Raw genomic sequence first — 22,158 nt, 5'->3', positions numbered from 1 at the left:
AAAAATAAATATTGTCAAAGGTATGCCCAACAAAGTCAATTTAGGTTCTCATCTATTTTTTTCCATTTTTTTCTTTTTTGTTTTTCTAATCAATTTCAATCTTTAATTATAGACCCGCTCCACGAACCTCAGGACCGTTGAAGCCGTCCGGAGCAAACCTTGAGTACCGTAAGTCCCTGTCCCGATGCGGGTCCAAATAATTCGGAAGCGCATCAATCTCCTTTAAGGACAACAATGATGTCGCAACTACAAACTTTGAATGAGCACCGGCGGATACCGTTCCACTGCGATGCAAAGCCCCATCTGCCGCGGATTGATCGGGTCAATGGGAGATCGACACGGTCCCTCGCAGCCGTTGATGCTTCACTTGCACGTGGCGCTAACTAGGATCTTCATGCATAGGCACTGGTGAGACTTTAGAAAAAGACATAATTATTTGCTTGGGCCTCAGTCAGAAACAGGGCCCGGCAAACACGAAGGGGCTGTGAAACTGTTCGGTCTGCAAAAATTTAAGCCCGTGGTTCAAGAAGTCCCGTTCCAGGAGTTGCTCCAATTGGCTAACAGAGATAGACTCTAGTCATCTCGGGATAGCCAGATAGATGCATTAGCCAATATCGGGTATGGGGAAAATCGTAAGTTAGTTCGTCAGAATGATGGATCATCATTGGACAATGCAAATATCATGGTGCCTGGCCCGTCCTGCTGCTTTGGATTGACTGACGTCTTTTAATCCCTTTCACTTTTACATCGATCAACCTGCAACTGTCTGTCCCCTTGTCAGCTCCATGCAATTAATAACTTTATCCACAAGGTAATTTGACAACATGGTGCCACCACCATCACTGTAGCTCAGACCAGCTGTCCGACTAGACTCGGCTACGTGTGGCGGCAGTGCAGACCTAGCAATATAGCAGGAAGCCTGACAAGGGATGCACTCAGTCAGAGATACCACGCGCCAGTTTACAGGAAGTCCAACATCAACCAGTCAAGACCGATTGCAATTGGAGAGGAAGCCAGAATACCATCCATACAAGGGAATCGCAACCACCATAGTGCTGCGTTTAGGCTCAGCCACAGTAAGCTTTCACCTGAGATTTTTTTTTCTACCCTTTCTCTCTCGACGGGTAATCAGAATGGCCATTGCACCGAACGCACGCCGGGTTGCCGTCAATTGTTTGTATCGTATGCGTAAGCTTCCGGGAGATCGGGGAGCAACGGTGCCAAGAACATAGTGGGATCCTTTTCACCTCAATTATTGGCGTGGGTGCTTCGCTACCCTTTGCTAGCAGGTAACAATCAACAGGACTATTATGGAAGGATCGGGTGTTTTCCGTAGACACACAAGTAGGTACTAAGTGCCCACTCAGATGGTCCCATATGCAGAGAGTCTCGGCCCATTGCCAACGGGGTATGAACCTAGTAGGGCGGTTAGCGGGAGTTTGTTATCGGCAAAGGGGTGTGAGGTATTTTTCCCCTACCTTTTTTCTTTGCCTTTTCACTTTTTTTTCTCCCCTCATCTCATTATTTCTTTCTTTGCTGATCTACTATCTTTCTAGGGAAGTGTTAGCAAGTGTTCTGGGGCAAGCAATCAGATCTCACTCACTAGACCAGGGTACAAGTGGCGAAAGAATCGACCTTCCTGTCCTCGGCGATGTGATTCGATGTGAGTGCCTTACTTGACCGGGACAAAGCAAGGTGGTTTACTTGCTTGATTGCCGGGGGGAGGGGAGGGGGGGAAGAGAAGACGGGATGGAGCATGGATAGATTAACCCAGTGGGAAGACAAGTAGATAGTAACAAACAAGACCCATATGAAAGTAGTGTGTGTAGAGCAGAGTCTGAGAAAGAACTATTGTATTAGTGAGACATCGCGAAGGCCGAAGGGGCCACAGTAGTAGAGCACCTAAGGATGTTGGTGAGCTTGATCCAAGCCCGAGATAGGATGGTGTGCGGGGCTAAAAGGAGTTCCCTGGTGGTTTGCGAGTCAGAACCACGGCGCATCGTTGACAGCCATTCCGGTTAGAGGTCCAAGCTCGGCATTTCCCGAGTTGGACTCGGAGGTTAGGCGGGGTACTATGCCACAAGTCTGTCCTTTTTCTTTTCTTTTCTATTTTATTTTTTATTTTTTCTTTTCCTCTCTAATTTATCCACCCTTTTTACAACATTTATTACTACCGGTACCTAAAGTAGTATTTAATCTCATTCAATCTTTACTCGCTAAATCATCCACCTATAATCCCTGCTCTTCCTCATTTCCTCTCACCCACACCCTTGTCAATTAATACCATCGAGATGCCGGGATTGTTGCCTGGCACCTTTCTAACCCATACTTCGGCTGATTTGAAAATAAGGGAGAATTTCTGAAATCCCTGCGATCTTCCCGAGATTTTCACAGAAGGACCTATTAAGATCACCAACGGGTCAAATCATTGAGAGTGAGCCACATGTACTACATGACGACATGTACCTACAGGCAAACTACTGCTACTGACTTATGCATCTAACGGGGAGCTACTTCCTACTTGAGTACTACTACTGTTCCATACAGCGTACTCACTACCTCAATCGATCGTTTGACTTGCTGTACTCTATACCAGCTACAGAAGTACGAACGGAGGCCATAAAGGAAACGGGCAAACGCCGAAATCCCAGAGTACTTTAGTGCAGGCACTAAGGACTCCCCGTACCTAAATTTGTAGTGATCCTCCTAGCTATGTACGACTGGCCACCGCAGCCTAACTAGTAGTAATTAAGTACTACTAAACTACGGAATCGTTAGTCCGCATGGGCATAGATACTCCAATCCCGGACTAAAGAGATAGCACTATCAACAACCTTCCCATTGCAGTTAGCGCGGCGTTCTACAAAAAGTAAAAACCGCATCTGGGGAGATGCGCTAGGCCTAATCCAGTAACGGCTCTCTTTCCCCCAGTCGGATTCCCGATCAGGCATTAGTGCAACCCCGTGATCCTGCTTCATCCTGGCAGTTCAGCGCCCAGCGATCTTTTCCCACCATCTGCCCCCTCCTCGTCGACCCAATCGCATCGTGGTCCTATCGCTTTCGATAGGGTCCTCGGCGGTCTACTACCGGTGCTGCTCATCCTCAGATCTTGTTCTGCTGTCGCTGCAACAGCCACGTCATTCCTAGTGATCGCCCTCCGGTCAAAGGAGGGGTCGTGCTCTTTGGCTCATCTGGAAACCCGCCCGTCGTTGTGGAGACCGGTTGGATCCGCCCATCTCGTGCAGGTTATCTGTCGACCCAAACATTCGGACATCACACAACTGTCTCTTTCATCTGTTGAGCTAGCTCTGCTATTCAAGATGGGCTTTGGCGATTTTGATTCGATATGCGAGAAGGCCCCTTTGCCGCTATGCTCCCTAGTGGGTCCACCATCTTCAATATCGGGCTCCACGGGCATCATACCAAATTGTTATGCGCGGAACATTGAGCTGGCCAATACCATCATCTTCGAAGGGGCTTCCTGTTTCCTCCACATCATCGCGCTGGGGATGACCGTGATTATGATACTGCACATCCGGTCCAAGTTTACTGCTGTTGGTAGGCTTCTTTACTTTGTTTTTGTGTCGCGCTACTACGCTTTCTCGTTCTGAATGGAATCGAGTGGTCCCCGAGAGCTGAACATCATTGACCAACATCATGCTATCACAGGTCGCAAGGAAATTATTACGTTTTTTTACATTTACATGGCTCTAACCCTATGTTCCCTGATCCTTGACGCAGGGGTCGTTCCACCTGGGAGTGGCCCATTTCCTTACTTTACGGCGGTGCAGAATGGACTGGCATCGGCACTATGCACATCCCTGCTCATCAACGGATTTGTTGGTTTCCAGCTCTACGAAGACGGAACCATTCTCTCTGTCTGGCTTCTTCGGCTTTCTTCCGCGGCGATGTTTGTCATCTCATTCCTGGTCTCTCTCGCGACTTTCAAGTCGTGGGGAGGGCTGGGTCCCACCAACACCGTCGGCATGTTTGTCGTTCTGTATCTCCTGAACGCTATCTGCATCGCTGTGTATCTGGTAATGTCATTGTTACTGGTAATGAACACCCTCGAGGACCGCTGGCCTCTCGGCCACATCGCGTTTGGTCTCGTGGTCTTCATCTGTGGTCAGGTGCTCCTCTACGCATTCAGTGACACCATCTGCGATAGCGTGCAACACTACATGGACGGTCTTTTCTTCGCCACGTTCTGTAACCTCTTGGCTGTCATGATGGTGTACAAGGTATGTATTTCGATATTTCTTCCAGAACACTGAACCCTGCAATATCTCTGACACGCACCCCTGTCTAGTTCTGGGACTACATTACGAAAGAAGATCTCGAGTTTTCCGTCGGAATTAAGCCCAACACCTGGGAGGTTAAGGAACTCCTTCCGGATGAAGATCGCCGCCAGACAGGATACTACGCTGATGCAAACTCGGAGTATGCCGGGAGCATGTATCATCAGCGCATGTCGACCTATCACGGCCATTAACACCTAGCCTAAGACTTCACTTATTCCTTCCTTCGGCGGCCCACCCTCACGCCAAAACTGCATCTTCCGTCCGCCCGTCGCCGAACGACTGCCTGTCGTTGTTTCCTAGTGTAACTCTAATCGCTGCAGTCACACGCAATCATTATCAAATCTAAGCATAAATCGGCAATGTGGGTATCTATAGAGCGAAAGTTAGGTTTATCTTGGTGTTTTCTCTTTTCTCATCATTATTACTACAAACAGCCTGGTTCGTGACATTCTAGCGGTATTTCCGGTCTCTGTCTTGTGGCCCAATGAAGTCCCCTTCATGAGCGTGGAATTGAAAGTTACGCGTGATCTTTTACCAATATTTGCTTTTTTACTTTTTTTTCCTTGGTTTCCGCTATCGGCCCTCCGCTATCGTCAAATAAGAGACTGATAACGTGTCCCGCGCCGGATAAACCTTTTAAATCTAGTATTGACAACATTTGTTTGATTAAGCATCTTGCGCATCGATTCATGTTTCTTGTTTCTATTTTATTCTCATCTTTTTTTCATATATATTATTACGAAGTGTCTCGCAGCATATGTAAATAACATATCATTCAAATTGCCTCAAAGGACCCCTTTTCCTCATCTGGAAAGAAGTAAGAAGGATTCGGTGGACTAGGAGCACGGTGAACTTTAAGTTAGTGGTCTGATTTGATGGGTTGAGTTCTAGGGTGGTGGAAAATCGTACATTGGCCCTAAGAAATTGAAACATGCTGCGCTACTGAGCTGCTGGCCAGTGGAAATCAAATCCGGCAGCTCCTGGTAAGCCCACTAGAGCGAGGTTTGTTAATTGCCGGTCACTCGGAACGGGAAAGCTCCACGACTGTCGGGAAAATCCTTAGGGCCTAGGGTAGTTTGGCCTAGAAATTGCCCCTCAGGGGGGGGGGGAGGAAGAGGGAGAGGAGGGGGAAAGAAAAGTGCTGGCTGCAATGCCATAGGCGATTGGTTTTGTTTTTTCTTTAGCTGCCTGGCTGGATGGCCCCGCCCCCATCTCCTCCGTCTCCGTCTCCGTCGCTAGTAAGTAAGTCTAGTACTAAGTAGTAGTCTGACTTGAGGTGATCGGACCCTCGTCCTTCAGCCACACGTCTGTTCAAGCCTAATCCTTGCAGCGGGTGAAACAGATTACGTGGAATAATCCGCTTTTTGTCGACTGCAAGGATTGCTCTGGAAGGGATTCTGCTTCTTTTTTCTTCCTTTTGGCCTCGGTGATTGGAGGATCAAGCCGATGCGGTTGTCGAGGGACCGCGATCAGTATCGAATTGGCAAGAGACAATCCGCTTGGCTATATTGTTTTGGTTCTGGGTTGGTCATAGTGCGTTCATGTCTCAGGCTTATTTCCTTTTTTTTCCTTTTCTTCCTTTTCACTCCACGACTACAACGTCGTCCCCGTCCATGAACCCGCTATCAGTCTGGTCTTTGCTACGGTCATCGTCGGACCGCGGCATGTTCCCGTCCACCTCTTCAATCGGCCCTGTGGCCGTGGCGTACCAGCCCTTGTCAACCGACTCCACCAGCACTCTGCATGCATCAGACACGAGTAAATTAAAGGCTGGATTCTCGTTCGGTAAAAACATGCTAATGTGTGCTTTGATTTCATCTGCAGCTTTATCGTTCACGGCCCTGGCCCATCGGATGTCTTGTTGGGAAGACCCCGAACTTTCTACTTCCGCGGGAAGCGAGCAGAAAGTGCGATTCTTCGAGCGTATAATTTTCTGGCTGAACGACGATGTCCCGACGTTCTTGTTCTCCACTAGATCACTTGCATTTTGGCCTAGGCACGTATAGAAATTAGTGCAGCCGATACCTCGGTCCCTTTGGACTTCGGCAAGGAGTGCAAGGCGCCTCCGTAATTCAGAAGGCCGTGCTAAAGAACCCACAAACGACAGGTGGGATGATACCCAGCCCCAACCATCCGTCAGTCGGTCTCGCTGTGAATACATCGCGGCCGCCCCGCCCGCAGCCAATGCCCCTGCAGCTCCTGCAAACATGGCATATTTGCCCCACCGTTGCCATGACGGTGTCGCGGCAGCATCTGCATTCGAAGATGAGCTAGGAGCCGAAGGAGGTAGACTTTTGTTGGAAGCTTTTCCCTGGTCGGTAGATGCCTTATTTGAAGAGTTACCGCCTAGGCCGAACAAGCCGGCAACTTCTGATATCGCAGTGTATGCCGTAGTGGCATTTCGGTAATGACCTTCGGCACCATATGATATGACACCCGGGGCAATGCCTAGAAAAGGAGTGTCGAATGCGATAACACCTTGAATGTGAGGAAACATGAAAGAGTGCGCCCCCACGGCAGATTCAGAATCCACTAGAGTGTCGGTTGCAGAGTCTGCAGAAGACGGTGCAGGAATCGGCTGTTCCGATGCAAGCAGAAGAAGGGTCTCGGCAGCAACTATTCCACCCATAGAATGTCCGAGCAGAATAACATGCACAGAAGGATCAACTGTCGGTGAAGCCGTTCGGTTCGAGACCTCCAAGTCGATGACTTTGTTCTGAAGCCTATGATTGTCAATGACACGTTCCATCCACTCGGGAAAAATCGCATGGGCTACTAGACATACCATTCCCGAAAGTTACTTACGCATCCTTTTAGTTCGCCTCGAGTCTCATACTTTGGGTAAACAGTGGCGACGACCTGGACAGCGGGGAGGGCACGACTAATCAGACCACAAAAGCGCCCTGGAAACTCTCCAAACGTATCATCATCTCCCTGTGGGTGTTAGTAGTGAGGTTCAGAGTATGCAACCCGTAGGGTCCATGCACGTGCAGCCTCAAAGGAGAGAGACGGGCTGGTTGGGAATAATGGGTGGAGCATGCACACGGTACCTTGAAGCCATGGATGAACACCAGGAGCAGCGTCTTCTTCATCGTATCACACCGGATAACCCGGAAGGTACATTCCCCCCTTTCAATATCGAGTACTTGTATGACTAACTGAGAGTACGCCCGTAAAATGTGTGGACTGAGTGAAAAGGTGGAGAGACGCGAGAAGAGAAGATCTCGGTCGGCATGAAATAGGCAGCTACGTCATCGGGTATCCCGGCCACGTGACAGGTACATTTACATTGAATCACCACCAGTCGGTGTCACCATTGCACATTCACCAGTTTTACTACATATAAGACGCTTTGTGACCCTGGTACCAGTGTTGAAATGAGGCGGACTGTAAATCTTGCCTTTCTCTCAATGAAATTTCCTACTACTGTCTGTCATGTGGAATTTAGCTGGCACTTGACTACACTCACTATATATTGGAAGCTTCAGTGGTACAAGCCTACAGATTGCTGATCATGCAAACTGTTATAATGCAATGTTTTCAGTCCAGCGCTTGAAGCTGATGTTGCAGCAGAACAGTTCCTTCCAGTAGCCGATTCCCCTATATATATTTACACTTGGCTAGTATGGTAACTGGTCACTGACACCGCAATGGAGACCTTCATGAACTCCAATTAAGAAAGCAACATGTGATGGGGATACTATCATCAACAGTAGCAATAAAATGCTATCCAAGTCTTCTCCTAGCTCCAATTCGGACACAGCTGCGACGGATTCATGATGCTAGATCAAGATTATCAGGTGTTTCCTACAGGCTCATGAATCGTTATAAAAGCGCAATCGTTTCGCAAAACAGTCACCTTTGGATAGACAAAAGTCCAGGTTTCATATGTATCCTGACCATCTGATCACTGGGCTTCCGAACAAACCACTTCGAGCGTCTATGTGTGTGCCAGCGTGCTGAACCCTATATGCATCAGAACCCTGCCAAAAAGGGCATAACTGGCTTGATTTGAATACTAGTATCTGATTTGAAATTTCATCACTGCTACCTTTGGTGCAGGTTTGTTTGATATTGATCTATCCGTATGCTATGGAGTACATTTCACAAACACTCAACTCTTAATGTAGAACCCGTGCACAAATCCCAGAAACCTGTTAGTACGAGTATAATGCGGCTTGACGAACTGAATATCATTAACTACAGTGTTTCGATCTTTATGATCCTGCAGACCAGTGCTCGATCTTACAGGCCATGCCATTCATCACGGGCAACCTAAATCATCATGATTGATGAGACGACTCCCCTAGCAGCCACAGTCAAAACAACAATTAGCGGCCAGTCTAAAGTTATAGATAACTGCAAACGACTAGTATATACTTCATTGTATCTACGTAACACCTGTACAATGCCCCCAAATATCTAAACAACAGTCTATACCTCCACCCAGATCAAAGCTTCCCCCGCGAACTCGTCAACCGCAACAAACTATCCTGATAACTCGTAGCCAACAACTTCCCATCCGGCGTCCACAACCAACTCTCATGAACTGCCCGATTCTCCGCAGACCTAGGAGTCCACCCCTCCTGTATAAACCACTTCTTCCCCGGGGCCCCATCCCCCTTAGAACCCCAATCAAGCATCCGCAAGGCCTCCCCCAACTCATGAAACACAACCGTAAGCGTCAAACTCGCCATAGACGACCACCTCGTCTCTCCCAACGCCCTTGGAATCAACAACAACGAGTTCCTATCACAAGCATACATATGCGCGCATGCATACAAGTTATCGAACTCCCCCGCTTCCTCCCTCTCCCTCACTCTCCTTTCCTCCCCACCAACTATCGGGAGCCCCTTGATCGAATACATCGCCAACTGGCGATACTTCTCCGGATGGCTCTTCACATCCTCCGTTTGATTGAACGTCCCCATATCAACCTTTCGCACATCCACCCCAGGAAACTCCCTTTCCGTCAAATCGCCAGCCTTCACCCCTTCAATCCACCAATCTGCATCCACGCTCGGACTGACGGGGTACTCCTCCGCTTTCTTTCCAGCGATAACAGACGCATACCGCTCCTGCACAGGCGCAGGCTGATGCGCAAACCCGCTCTGACCTTCCCCTCGCTTGAAGGAACATAAGCACGAGAAACAGATCTGGTTCGCCTGTCGTACGTCCACGGACCGCGTGCAGTACATCTTCCCGTCGCGCAGGTGGCGCACTGTGTACTCGTATGGAACATCTAGGAGGCCTCCTAGGATGAACGTTCCGCTTACGCTCTGTGTTATTGGTGTTAGTGTGTGCTTTTAAGGGGTGAGCAGGTAGGTACTTACGTGGATCACGAACCCCTTCTCTACGGTTTGGGATGCTGCGTAGGCAGCCTGGGCGTAGACATGTCCGCCGAAGGCACGGGTTCCTTCGCCTGGGGGATAGGGTGGCGCTATGGATTCGAATCGTTCGGTGGGCTCCGTGGTACTGCTGCTGGGTGGGTTGGGGAGGCGACGGAGTGCCATTAGCTCTGCCCAGGAGGATGGGCTTTCGTTGGATATTGGTTCATGCATCGTGTGTATGTACGATGTGGGATGGTGTATTGTTGGGCTTATATGCTGCTGCTGCTGATGTTGTTGATGGTGGTGGTGTATGCGTGAGGGGTTATGCTCCGGCTGGGATGTATGTACAAATGACTGGTGATGCCTGCCTGCTTCAATCTGTAGTATATCCACTGTACAGTGCGACGGCAGGAATGTTATGTTTGAGATTGTGCCCCTTTACTCTTCACATAGGAGAATGATAAGGGTGAAAGTGGGATTGTATGTTGGCGCTGAGTCTATCGACTGACTACTCATTTAGCCGACATGGTTCACCAGAGCCTCGGCTGACCGGGCGGAGTTGGTTGGCTACCCGTGAAGCATATTCGATGATCAACATGGTGCCGTTCCTGGTATGCTCCCCATATGGCAAGGCTGTGCCGATTATCCCTTTATGTGTTTTGCAGCGTTCATACTTGGGGTAAGTCTGGATCATCATTGTTCCATTCCCTTGCGCATATCGCTGCTTTAAGGATCCGTGCTGCAGTGTAACCGGTAAAAATGAAGTGATTCCGATAGATTGGGGAGCTGATGTAGCAAATATCACAGATTTGTCTTTTTCTATAAATCTATCAATATAGACATACGCTCCTCGAAGCGTTATGGCCACACCTCCATCATCTGGAGTATCTCCCTAATTCTGAGACGGATGTTCCAATGCTCATCCGTCGTAAAATGCATATTGACACAACTGCACAGGAGAAACAGATCACCATCTTTATTGACCAAATCTGCCAAGTAAGGTATATGCGCCGATAATGCTGATATGATATACAAAGAAACCCATCCCATAAATAATACATTGACAATTAAATCATTTTCCGTGTCCCAAACGACGCACAATCGCATAACTGCAACCAATCCACATCACACTCGAATCAGACTTAGAACGTCTCGGAGATGGTGCGGTTGTTGTTCCACTCGACCTTGCCATCGACGTGCTTGATTTCCTCCAGCTTGTCGCCCAGCTTGACAACGGAGAACCGAACCATCCGGGGATCGAGACCGAGAGTTCTGCGGACAGCCGATTGCACGGGACCCGAGGCATCGAAGCGCATGATGAAGTGGTGGCCTTCCTTGTAGCGGGCCTGATGCTTCGTCGTGGGCCTGGGCAGACGGAAGGTGCCCCAGTTGGTGAATCCGCGGACTACGCCGCCGGAGCGGAGGACCTGGATGCCGGCATTGCGGGCGATGCTGTCGACTGTCAGTGATAGTCCGTGGATAATGATGGTTTGGCGATAGCAGGATGTTGCATGAGGATATAAGGTGGTCAAATAGGGTCGATAGGCACGTACTCTCTAACCTCCTGGAGGCTACCGGGACGGACCTGCAGTCATCGATTAGCATTGATTCAATGCATATGATAAAATCATCAAGCAGAATCGTCTGGAAACATACAACAGCAATCAGTTCGTACAACATGGCGCCGACAATGTGAAGTGGGGTCTGGACTGTGAAAATAGCGTCGGGGAACGTAAAGGACGACGGAGAACCAAACACGGAACTGGAAGGGGATGAGATTTTTCCGAAGGTCATTTGCGGAGGCTCGAACTCAACTTCCTTATCAGCACCCGGCTTGGCGCCCGCTATCAGCGCCGGGAATCGCTCTCTCCTCCGTCATTCATATTTAATTTACTTCCCTCTTTCCTTCTTCCTTTCTCTCTCCAATTCAACTCACACTTTCTCACTTTTCCGGATTCTCTCCTCTCCCTCTTCTCTCCCCTCAACTCCAGCTGCCCACCATGTCTTTCGCCGCCAGATCCCTCCGTCCCTTCGCTTCTCGCGTCCTGTCGCAGAAGCTCCCCCTCTCTTCCGTCTGCAGGGCCGCACCCGCCAGTTTCCCGCGGGGAAGTGTCCGGAGCTTCTCCCAGAGCCCACTTTGTGAGCAACCCCCTAGATTTCAGTCGCATGAGGGCATTCAGACCCCCTAGGCTGGATTCAAAGCTAATAGTTGACTCCCAACAGCTCAATTGAAGAAGTACACTGAGTCGCACGAGTGGATCGAGCTCGCCGAGGACGGCAAGACTGGTTCGTCTACCACAGCCATCCCCGGACAAAGTACTCTTAAATATCCACTAACGCCTTCTTCTACCCTTTACAGCGAAGATTGGAATCACCAAGTACGCTGCCAACTCCCTTGGTGACGTTGTGTTTGTGGAGCTCCCCGAGGTCGACCTGGAGGTCAGCGCCGGTGAGCCTGTTGGTGCTGTTGAGTCTGTCAAGTCCGCTTCGGACGTCCTTTCGCCTGTCTCGGGTGTTGTTACCAAGGGCAATACTGAGTTGGACGACAATGCCAAGTTCATCAACCAGAGTCCCGAGGGTGATGCCTGGATTGCGGAAATCAAGGTGAACGATGCCGCGGAGTTGGACGGACTGCTGGACGAGGCTGCCTACAAGGCTACTATTGATGAGGAATAAGCGTGATATGTGTTAGAGTGCGTGTGTGGGCCATGAAGTATTTGAATGGATGGATTGCTCAAAGTCTGGGTTTGGATTATATGCGCGCCGCCGCTTCTGTGCATGGCGTCGAATTTATTATGATTGTTAAGTCATTTGAACTGTTTTCCTTTGTCTGGGGGTTTCATTGGGTATGATTGTTGTGTGTGGATGGTTATGTTTTCACCACATAATGACTGTCTAGAGAGCTGGCTACGTCATGCCGCTATCGGCGGACCCTTTTATTCAACAAAAGGCTGTCTGCGGTTATAAGAATATACGATATCACTGTTATTGGTCTGTCATGGGCATTGCTGGCTTTACAGAACGAACGGGCTGTACTTCTATACCTTAAGACTTGTGTTCAACGAGGATGGAGTCTACCACTAGAGATACTGCAGAAGTCCCAACTATTCGAAGTAGATGATATGAGCTATTAGAGACCGGTGCATATAAAAATGCATACACTGGTTAGCTACAATGCTATTAGCTATATTGATACGACCTACACTATCAAGCACTACGAAATCAGGGGCCTTTATCATCTCGGTACACCCGACTATACAAGTTGTACCGCGATGCACAGTAGTACCACTACCACTATGCGAATGCGCCGGCCGGGCGGTGAGTCCCCCTCCACCTCGGATGGGGCCGAAAGCCAACCGACGAGGCCTGGAGTGATAAGGCTATCCCGCAACATTCCCGACCTCAGGCCCTTGCTTGTCTCCATACTTCACCTCTATACACTTTTGCGCGTGTTTCGCACGTGTAACGCGACTGTCTTCGAGCTAGCACCGAGGCCATTTGGCGCGGGTGCCAGCTCTTTGTCGTCATTCGAACATGGCATCCAATCTCCCTATCCCTATTCCTCCGCGCACCCCGACGCCTCCCCCGGATGACCCTCCGAGCACTTCAAGCCAGTCACCCCGTCTCCAAGACAAAGACTCCTTATCACCATTGAGGGACACGTTTCCAAATTTGCGGGGCTCGTTAGATCCCAGTGATGCCAATCGCTTGAGTCCTACACGGGCGGGCTTCAACCTCAGCCCAGCAGACGCATTACAGCCGAGTGATCAGAGCGACAATGCTTCGGCAGGTCCGTTCAATTTCAAGACTACGACAATGGCGAAGAGCCCAGTCGTGAAGTCTGTGAGTTGTCGCTTACTGCCACCTTGGAGATGGATATACTAATGAAGCCGTCAATGCGACGTAGAACATTGGCCAGCGACGTGGACACAAGTATAAGCACAGTAGCATTTCACATCAGATCTTCCTGGAACCGCCCCCACGAGCCCCTCTAGCTTTGCCTAACTCGCTGCCTATACCGACGTTCAAAGAATATCGCTCCAGTATGTCCAAGGACCAGACTACCCGGTTCTGGTGGAGCGTTTGCCACATGTCTGTTGCTGCGTATACCCTGTGGAGTGCTCATGGATCATTGGCTATGACGGCCCTTTCACACTTGATCCTGTTCGATTCAATCGGCGCATTGCTCTGTGTTGCTGTCGACATATTGGGCAACTTCGAAGTATGGAAGCGATCCAGTGTTCGACACCCATTCGGATTGGAGCGCGCAGAAGTGCTTGCAGGATTCGCCATGTGCGTACTCTTGCTGTTCATGGGAATGGATCTCATTTCCCATAGTCTGCAGCACTTTCTTGAATCTTCCGGCCACGAACCTCACCACACTCATGTCCACGAGCGTGTCTCCCTCGGTCGTGTGGATTTCACTGCTCTGCTGGCCATCTCATCGACCTTGATCTCTGCCATTGGCCTCAAGAACCATGGACGGATAGGGAAGGCGATGCGATTCGGGTACATTGAGTCACTTCCCTCGGTTCTTAGTAACCCGTCCCATTTCCTGACGCTCTCATGCTCCACGCTGCTCCTGTTGCTGCCCCTTGTCTCTATCAAGCTATACAACTGGCTGGATGTTTTGCTTTCCAGCACGATCTCCATTTCAATGTGTGTTATCGGAGTGCGTTTAGTAAAAACACTGGGATCCATGCTTCTCATGTCCTACTCCGGACCGGGGGTATCCGAGGTGATCCGGGATATCGAGGCCGATCCCTGCGTCTACGGCGTCGATGACGCCCGGTTCTGGCAGGTTCATTACGGGCTCTGCATGGCCAACTTGAAGCTTCGCGTATCCGGGACTGAAGAGAACCTAGTGCGACTGCGTGAACGGATAGCCAGCCTTATCAAGAATCGATTGGGCGGAGGGTACGGTTCTGGAGGGCAGAAATGGGAAGTTTCGCTGCAGTTCACGGCCGAGAAGGCATGAGCTGGCAGTTGTCATGCTGTACATATACGATCATATTTGGATTCAATGAAGATATACCGGAATAATAATACGATTCACTGGGAGTGGCGTCATGCTGTCTGTGTCCTCGCTTTAGGAGTAAATACCTGGTGCCGAAAATAGACGGTGTTTCTTTCTCGCTAGAACTTCCCGCCTCTCCGTAGGCAGCAATCACTACTACTCTTGATATTTAATAGTGCGTTTATAGCAATTCTATAAAAAGACATCCGGGGCAACATGGCGTTACTTAGGCTGAATGGATCTGCTCCCGTGTTATCTATATCGGCAGTGGAAGAGTTGTTCTATCTATGAACAGTACACTCGCGATTACCCATAGGTATAAACAACGATAGGATGATTCTGCAACTATTACATGACCTTCCTACCCTCAATATCTCGTTGGACTACAACCGACATAGTAAGACACCTGAGAAAGATCTATATCCATCTCCCTTCACCAATTCAATACCATCAAGCCTAGATCCAGACCTCCGGACCATTTTTCATAGGCTCCCTCCCTCCAAACTCTTAGAAACCGTCAAAAACACCACCACGAAGTCGCAGAAAATGATATAATGTAATATAATAGAATTCACAACAAACGCAATGTACAAAAGCCTCAGTTTTCCGGCCAGCTCTAGCACCCATCCCAACCACAATTCTTTCCTATCCTTCATCATCGCAACAACATCACATTCATTTATGCCGCCGCAGCCAAAACACCCGCCTCTTCAGGCTTGCTCAACCCCACCGACTCGCGCTCGTCTCTCCTCCGGCGCTTCTCCAGGATAGCTTCCCGGCGCTGTGCAAGAATTCTCAATTGACGGTTCTCGACGCCCTGCAGCCAGTAACCGAAGCTGCCTCCGACTCCGGCGAAGAGGGGGTACACCCAGAGGGACTCCTTGGCGAGGATGGGACGCATTTCGATACCGAGTTGCCAAAGACGGACGGCGATGCCTGTTTGAGTAGTTATTAGCACGTGCAGTATGGCATGGCGAGGGATTGAATATAAGGAGAGCGGATGGGAGATAGCTAGCTAGCTAGCTACCTAGCTAGCAGTTGCATGCTGGTATAGCAAGGGTGGGTGGTGTGGATGTGGTGAACATACCGAAGCCGCCCCAGAAGAGGACTTTGTGAACCATGATTGATGTGGAGGAAAAGAGGGAGATTCGCGGCGGAAGGTAGGATTAAAAAGAATGGAAATTGATCGGAAGCCGCAACAAGGTTCCAATGTTCAACTTCACGACAACAATTGCGGACCAACACGGGCTTGAATGGACGGAGATGAGGTTCGACCTTCACACACCCGGCGAATCACGGGGCCGTGGTTCCCAATCTGCGTTTCCTGTTGTCCGGATTATCGTTCCGCCGTGGGAGGGCTGTTTCTGCCGGGCGGTCGGTGCCTTTTGGTCGGGTCCTGCGCGCCGCATTTGCGGGTTTATCCCCGGAAGTTACAGTCCTTTTTTTTCCCCCAAAGCCTCTATTCTAATATTTCTCCAAGCCTGAAGACTTTTGTTGCAGGCTTGTTACATCTCTCAGTCTCTCGTCATGGCTGGTCCAGAGGAGATGATGGATGTGACAGCAGGTGTGAAGCGGCCTACTACGTCTTCTTCTATGGATCTGGACAGTCTGCAGCGGAAGAAGTTCAAGACGGATGAGCTGCCTTTGTCCGCGGCGCAGCATTCGGCCATTGAGCATTTGCTGCACGCATTCAAGAAGAGGGGTGGATTCGACACTATTCGAAAGAAGATATGGTCTGAATTCCATGATGGGGTATTTATTTTATCTTTGATTGTTTTTTTTACTGCTGTTGTTTCGTTTTCTGGATGAGGGTTTGTTGTTTGCTAATCAATGCGCCTTGCTTATATAGGAAGGGAAGGTTGAGTTTACGAAACTACTGGTCGAACTCGCTGAATCTGAAATTGACCGCGAACCCGGTCTTCTTTCTCGCGAACGTGGAAAAGCTGCAACTTTGATCGAAGGTGCGGTGGATCGAAGCGATGTCTACAAAACTGTCGAACATACCCTTGATGCGCTGGCCGAGAAACACCTCCCCGCTATCCTGAGTGCTGTGCGCGATATCCGTCGCGACGAGGTGGGCGAGGAGCTTGCCGCGCAGGAGGAAATCGCAGGGAACAAAACCGATGAGGACTACGCCGCTCATGTGAAGGCGAAACGCGACGAGCGCGAAAAGGTCTGGCAGGAGGAGCTGCGCAAGCAAAAGGAGATAGAAGAGGAGGAAGCGCGCAAGAAGGCGGAGGAGGATCGCAAGCGACGTGAGTTGGAACGCCAGAAGGAAGAAGAAGAAAGGGCCAGGAGGAGGGAGCGCGAGGAACAGCGCCGCGAAGAGCAGCGAAAGCTTGATGAGCAGAGAGAAAAGGAACGACAGGAACGCTACGAACGCCGCCGCCGCGAAGAGCGCGATAGATATCGCGATTGGCGCGATCGAAGCCGAACTCGAGACCGTGATTCAGATCGTGATAGGGATAGGGATAGGGATCGTTACCGTTACCGAGATCGCTCGCCAGGCTATCGCTCTGACCGCGCCCACTCCCCACGGTATCGCGACTCGCGCAAAGAAAAGTCACCGACTCCGAAAGAACCTACGCCTGCAGCTGCGCCAGCGGCGCCGCCAGTGGACGAGAAGTCGTTGGAGGAGGCGGCGCTACAACTGTTGCTGAAGGAGGGAGAGGAGCTAGCAGCCAAGGCACGACAGAAGCCCGAGTTCGACTTTGAGGAAGCGGAGGCCATCGAGAATGGTCTCAAGCCGCCGCCGAAAGGACCCAAGGCTGACTCGAGGTTCTCCAACACTCCGACCAAGGCAGGTAGTCCGGCTGTCGAGGCCGAGCCCAATCGACGACGCGGGTCAACAGCAGACGATCGCCCCCGGACAAAGAGGCGCGACGAGAGTCGCAGTCGCTCACGACGGAGGTTCTCCTCCCGGTTTGACGATGACCGTCCAGAGCGTTCGCGCGATGTATCCAGCCAGCCCCGCAATCGTGACTCTGATGACCGACTGGTTCTTCGCGATTTCCGCGATAACAGATACGGTGACCGGAGCTATCGCCCCAGCCGCCGGAGCAGAAGCAGATCTACTACTCGAAATCATGACAGAGACCGTGACCGCGACCATGACTACCGCCGCGACCGCAGCCGTGATCGAGACCGAGATCGCCGGGACCGGGACCGAGACCGGGATAGAGATAGAGACAGAGACAGAGACAGAGACCGCGACAGACCTCGAGACCGCGACCGTGACCGTGACCGTGACCGCGATCGAGACGACTACCGCCGCCGCCGCAGCTACTACTCCCGATCCCGATCACGACCCCGATACCGCTCCCGTACACGCTCCCGCTCCGTCCACCGTGACCGTGACCGCGACCGTGACCGCGACAGAGACGTCCGAGATCGAGACCGAGATCGAGACAGAGACCGAGACCGAGACGCCCGCCCTCGCGACACAACCGACCGCGAACGAGATCGAGGCCAAGACCGCGACCGCGCCGACCCTCCCCCCAAAGACGAGAAATCCCCTCCCCGTCGCGTATCAGTATCCTCGAGACGACGATCCCGCTCGCGCCGACGATCACGCAGTCGACGCCGCTCGCCGAGTCTCCTTGATATCGATCGCTACGTGCCGCCTACTAGTCGTCGGAGCCGGTCTCCTCGTCGGAGGGTGCGATCGCCGGAACGAGCGGAGAAAGATGAGCGTGATAGACCGCGCTTTGTTGAGATTGATCGGTATATTCCTGGTGCTACTGCTGCTGCGACTGCTACTGCCACTGGTGGTGGTGGTGGTGAGCGTGAGCGTGAACGTGATAGTGAGACTAACGGTAGGGATAGGGATAGGGAGAGAGACAGAGATAGAGACAGAGATAGAGAGAGGGAGAGGGAGAGGGAGAGGGAGAGGGAGGGAGATGATAGGAGGGCGAGAAGGAGGAGTGTGAGTCGGAGGAGTGATGGGAGGTGATATGCCTATTCCTATGTCTAGGATGGGATGATGGAGGGAGGGAGGGACGATGGAAACGAAATAATCGATTGTAATATACCGAGGTAATGAATCTCATGGATAGACATTTATTACTATTGTTGAGTGTTGTTTGATGGTGTAGGTCATTTATCTATTATTACTACTACTACTACTTCCTAGTACATAATCGTATCTGAACGCAGTGCTTCGCTCATAAGAGAATTATCAGTTGTTTATTCAGCGAACTACTTACTACCCGGCTGGAATATACTAGTATGGTATAGTCTTCATGGTCTATATGCTTCACAGCATGCACCACTTGCTAGCTAGGAAAGTAAGCGCTGCAAGATAGATATGAATTCTATTAGCAGTAATCTCTCTCCATCACTGTAGTCATGTACCAACCAGATAGAATGATATACTATTCCTACTTCTCCAATCCCAATCAGAACATATTATAATACCATACTCAAAAACATCTCCATTTCCATATACAAAATCTAATATGCACATACATACATGCTCCATCACCCTCCCGGAGATCCCAACTTCTCTCTACCACCTACTTAGGATACCAACTATCCATCCAAACTTCCCCTTAGAAAGAACCAAAATCATGTCTTACTCCTCTCCACCGCTTCCTTAAGCCCCTCATTCTCATCATGCCTTTTATAAAAGTAAGCAGTGGAACCCGTCCCCGTGGGCCTTAATTCAGGGGATAATCGATCGATGATAGTCTGTTCGAGAGCCTTGATAGACCGTTCATTAGAGCCGAGCTTGTTCCATACGGAGATGAGATGCGAGTTGAATCGAACGGAGGTGGAGACGCCGAGGACGTGGTCGTGTTCTATATACTCCCTCATTCTTTTGGTTAGTTCTATCATATCTTCCATAACTCACAAGTTTACTTCTAGTAGATGATCTATATCATATAGAACAAGAGCAACATAACCGAAAGAAAGAAGAGTGGGAACCAGGGGGGGGGAAGCTAACCCTTCTCCAAAACCGCCTGAAACTCATTCGCCATACACAGAATGGCAATTTCATGAAAGAACGCCTGGGCTTTACTCTTCGGCACCCGGAAGCGCCAGCACCCTCCGTTCTGATTCTCGGGGTCTTCCCAGACGGGTTTCACGCCTTTGCGGAAGATGTGGACGGTGTCGCGCAGCCGGATCTTGTCCCACGGGTAGTTGTTGTACACGCGGTAGAAGGTGGCGATGTCGGCGACATCCTCGTGTAGGATGTAGAGACGCGAGTCGTAGTCTGCTGTTGTGGTTGCGCCTGCTGCTGCTGCTGCTGCTGCTGGGGCGTCGGTGTGGCGGTCGTACCAGACTGTCCAGTGGTATTGGAAGGGGAGGGGACGTAGTTTGCCGAAGATGTTCTGGTGCAGGGATTTGCGGGTGGTTGGGGAGGTGGAGGAGGTGTCGCGGTCCTCTATGGGGCTTTTGTCGTTGATGTGGACGCTGGGGATGGTACTCATTTTTGTGATGTGTGGTAGATGGTTGGAGAGAGTGTGTGTATACTATGAGTGTGGATGTGTCGGCTTATTTGTCCTGCGTGAGGATGTGGGTGGACATCGGGATTAATCCGGTTTGTGGATGGGATATATAGTAGTTCCCAGTGAAGAGAATCCTATTGTCTATGAGCAAGTGGGCAATGCATTGGGGCCATGAATGGCCATAAAGGAGGAGGAAGAAGGATAGAAAGAAAGAGGAAGTAAGACAAGGGGTTTGTTCGTACAGTCGGAGGGACAATGAGACAATGGGAGCATAAAGAGATCTGACATACCCTATTGAATGGCGAGTGAAGCTATACCGGGAGTTCCCAGATGCAACCTGCGTCAAAAGCAGAGATGAACAGGGGACAATACAATAGTGATCTGTCTCAGGAGAAGGAGGGGAGGAGAGAGGGGATATGAGCGACTTTATCAATCACGCATTGACTCCACCAGAGCATCAGCATCAGCAGTAGCAGCAATAAGGAAGGAGCGAGAGTGTGTGTGTGAGAGAGAGAGAGAGAGAGAAGGGAATTCATTCATTTACTAAAGTACACTCCAGACAATAAGTAACCAACAACCACCCCCAACACAGCCACTTAATGTGCCTGCCGCTCACATATGCAGGCAGAAGACACGCCGGACGGATAACTGGCCAGATCGATTGGTGTCATGGCGTCAGCTACTAACTATTCCATAGTTAGCAGCATTAAGGCTGCTTACACTAACTAGTCAGAGTAACTACGTAGGGAAAGTAGGGCCACGGCCACTAGTTAAGGAGTAAAATGGCTCTGACCCCGCCAATCCCGCGGGTTGGGTTTCCCCACTGCGGCGCCAATTTGCCCGCAGATTTCGGTCGATCCTGTTTCAATCACCACCACTGCTGTTACTTTTCTTTCCAACCATCTTTTTTTTTTGTGTCAGGATTGAACGCAATAATATGCCCTCCACTACGAAGCGCCAGGGAGTCGATCCCTCTTCCACTACCACTACCACTACCACTTCTACCGCTCGCGATCTTGATCGGCGCGAACATTCCCCCGCTGACGACGACCATCTCCAACACACCGCTACATCCACCACTGGCCGTGAGGAAGACGAAGATGATGACGATGATGATGACTACACTTCCTCGTCTGGATCTAGCGATAGTGACAGCGACAGCGACGACGATGAGGAAGATGAAGAAGAAGTAAACCAGAAGGAGACCACTACTACCTCCGACGACATGCCGCGCATTCCTGCTATACCTAAACCGCGTATCGGCCGCATTAACAGAAACCCTGACCTACTGTCCCGACTATCTGCTTTTCTGCCGCAGATGAAAACTGCGAATGAGAAGCTCGAGCAGGAGATTGCGGCGGGAAGGGCGAAGGATGTGCGATTGGAAATAGATGGGGATGATGATGACGAGGACGAGGATATGGAGGGAAAGCGGTATATCGAGATGGTATGTTTGATACAATATCTATGTTTGGTGGTTGGGATGCTAATTGAGTGCAGAATCTGGGACTAGGTGTGCTGGAAGAGAAGCGGCCCGGTGATGAGGAGGCAGATCATCTCGAGTCGCAGGGTGGTCAGGACAATCAACATGTTCTGCCTGAGAGGCCGAAATCTGGCAAGGACTCGAATGTGCTGGATACTTTGATGGGCAATGCGGAGTCTTCGGCGGAGAAGGAGAAGCCGACGATCGAGGAGATATAAGAAAAGTCTGCTGATTTGCATGGGTTGGCGCTTTGGGTTACTTGTTGGATTATAAAAGTTGGTCGCTACTATAGAGTTTGTCTGGGTTATTCGCATTTTGGCATAGAAGGAGTGGGTCTACAAAAGTGTTTCCGGCCTACATGTCATACAGTCTCTAGATTCATAGATCAAGCATAACATAATAATCATACCCAAACAAAACACCAGCCTAAGTTTAAGAATACACATGGAACGGAAAAATAAATCAATGATCTAGTGTATTTGCATGATATTAGACATGTATACGTCCAAGCGCACATGCGCAAGGTGGATTAAACCGTCGTCGCTGCATCACCTAACGTTGGTTCGTCTAGGAGACC

General features: G+C 50.3%; 10 protein-coding genes across 10 annotated transcripts; 5 read left to right on the top strand and 5 right to left on the bottom strand.

The window, feature by feature from the left end:
* Nucleotides 1-3,320: 3,320 nt before the first annotated feature.
* On the top strand, nucleotides 3,321-4,492 carry CHS7 (chitin synthase export chaperone; the record flags this gene model as incomplete). Its single annotated transcript, XM_041687143.1, has 3 exons — nucleotides 3,321-3,558; nucleotides 3,670-4,241; nucleotides 4,310-4,492. The coding sequence occupies 3 exons, from the start codon at nucleotides 3,321-3,323 to the stop codon at nucleotides 4,490-4,492; spliced, it is 993 nt and encodes a 330-aa protein (XP_041541057.1).
* Nucleotides 4,493-5,883: 1,391 nt separating this feature from the next.
* Nucleotides 5,884-7,393, bottom strand: AKAW2_30609S (uncharacterized protein; the record flags this gene model as incomplete). The annotated part of the gene is made up of 3 exons (XM_041687142.1): nucleotides 5,884-7,024; nucleotides 7,087-7,235; nucleotides 7,352-7,393. The coding sequence occupies 3 exons, from the start codon at nucleotides 7,391-7,393 to the stop codon at nucleotides 5,884-5,886; spliced, it is 1,332 nt and encodes a 443-aa protein (XP_041541056.1).
* A 1,359-nt stretch (nucleotides 7,394-8,752) lies between these two features.
* AKAW2_30608S (acyl-CoA thioesterase) lies at nucleotides 8,753-9,862 on the bottom strand (the record flags this gene model as incomplete). The annotated part of the gene is made up of 2 exons (XM_041687141.1): nucleotides 8,753-9,580; nucleotides 9,635-9,862. The coding sequence occupies 2 exons, from the start codon at nucleotides 9,860-9,862 to the stop codon at nucleotides 8,753-8,755; spliced, it is 1,056 nt and encodes a 351-aa protein (XP_041541055.1).
* Nucleotides 9,863-10,773: 911 nt separating this feature from the next.
* Nucleotides 10,774-11,425, bottom strand: AKAW2_30607S (mitochondrial 37S ribosomal protein bS6m; the record flags this gene model as incomplete). The annotated part of the gene is made up of 3 exons (XM_041687140.1): nucleotides 10,774-11,083; nucleotides 11,185-11,216; nucleotides 11,288-11,425. 3 exons carry the CDS (start codon nucleotides 11,423-11,425, stop codon nucleotides 10,774-10,776), a joined length of 480 nt encoding a protein of 159 aa, XP_041541054.1.
* Nucleotides 11,426-11,631: 206 nt separating this feature from the next.
* On the top strand, nucleotides 11,632-12,307 carry GCV3 (glycine decarboxylase subunit H; the record flags this gene model as incomplete). Its single annotated transcript, XM_041687139.1, has 3 exons — nucleotides 11,632-11,770; nucleotides 11,855-11,917; nucleotides 11,991-12,307. 3 exons carry the CDS (start codon nucleotides 11,632-11,634, stop codon nucleotides 12,305-12,307), a joined length of 519 nt encoding a protein of 172 aa, XP_041541053.1.
* An 858-nt stretch (nucleotides 12,308-13,165) lies between these two features.
* ZRG17 (cation efflux family protein family) lies at nucleotides 13,166-14,609 on the top strand (the record flags this gene model as incomplete). Its single annotated transcript, XM_041687138.1, has 2 exons — nucleotides 13,166-13,474; nucleotides 13,539-14,609. The coding sequence occupies 2 exons, from the start codon at nucleotides 13,166-13,168 to the stop codon at nucleotides 14,607-14,609; spliced, it is 1,380 nt and encodes a 459-aa protein (XP_041541052.1).
* A 718-nt stretch (nucleotides 14,610-15,327) lies between these two features.
* Nucleotides 15,328-15,769, bottom strand: AKAW2_30604S (putative NADH-ubiquinone oxidoreductase 14 kDa subunit; the record flags this gene model as incomplete). Its single annotated transcript, XM_041687137.1, has 2 exons — nucleotides 15,328-15,584; nucleotides 15,736-15,769. The coding sequence occupies 2 exons, from the start codon at nucleotides 15,767-15,769 to the stop codon at nucleotides 15,328-15,330; spliced, it is 291 nt and encodes a 96-aa protein (XP_041541051.1).
* Nucleotides 15,770-16,175: 406 nt separating this feature from the next.
* Nucleotides 16,176-18,600, top strand: AKAW2_30603A (BOD1/SHG1 domain-containing protein; the record flags this gene model as incomplete). The annotated part of the gene is made up of 3 exons (XM_041687136.1): nucleotides 16,176-16,400; nucleotides 16,498-18,371; nucleotides 18,474-18,600. 3 exons carry the CDS (start codon nucleotides 16,176-16,178, stop codon nucleotides 18,598-18,600), a joined length of 2,226 nt encoding a protein of 741 aa, XP_041541050.1.
* Nucleotides 18,601-19,214: 614 nt separating this feature from the next.
* Nucleotides 19,215-20,080, bottom strand: AKAW2_30602S (eukaryotic translation initiation factor 4E; the record flags this gene model as incomplete). Its single annotated transcript, XM_041687134.1, has 2 exons — nucleotides 19,215-19,447; nucleotides 19,594-20,080. The coding sequence occupies 2 exons, from the start codon at nucleotides 20,078-20,080 to the stop codon at nucleotides 19,215-19,217; spliced, it is 720 nt and encodes a 239-aa protein (XP_041541049.1).
* Nucleotides 20,081-21,035: 955 nt separating this feature from the next.
* AKAW2_30601A (NOPCHAP1/New4 family protein) lies at nucleotides 21,036-21,799 on the top strand (the record flags this gene model as incomplete). Its single annotated transcript, XM_041687133.1, has 2 exons — nucleotides 21,036-21,545; nucleotides 21,599-21,799. 2 exons carry the CDS (start codon nucleotides 21,036-21,038, stop codon nucleotides 21,797-21,799), a joined length of 711 nt encoding a protein of 236 aa, XP_041541048.1.
* Between the last annotated feature and the right edge of the window lie 359 nt (nucleotides 21,800-22,158).

The sequence above is a fragment of the Aspergillus luchuensis genome, chromosome 3, assembly GCF_016861625.1.
Source record: "Aspergillus luchuensis IFO 4308 DNA, chromosome 3, nearly complete sequence".
Lineage (NCBI taxonomy): Eukaryota > Fungi > Ascomycota > Eurotiomycetes > Eurotiales > Aspergillaceae > Aspergillus > Aspergillus luchuensis.
This window is presented reverse-complemented; position numbering and strand designations above follow the sequence as displayed.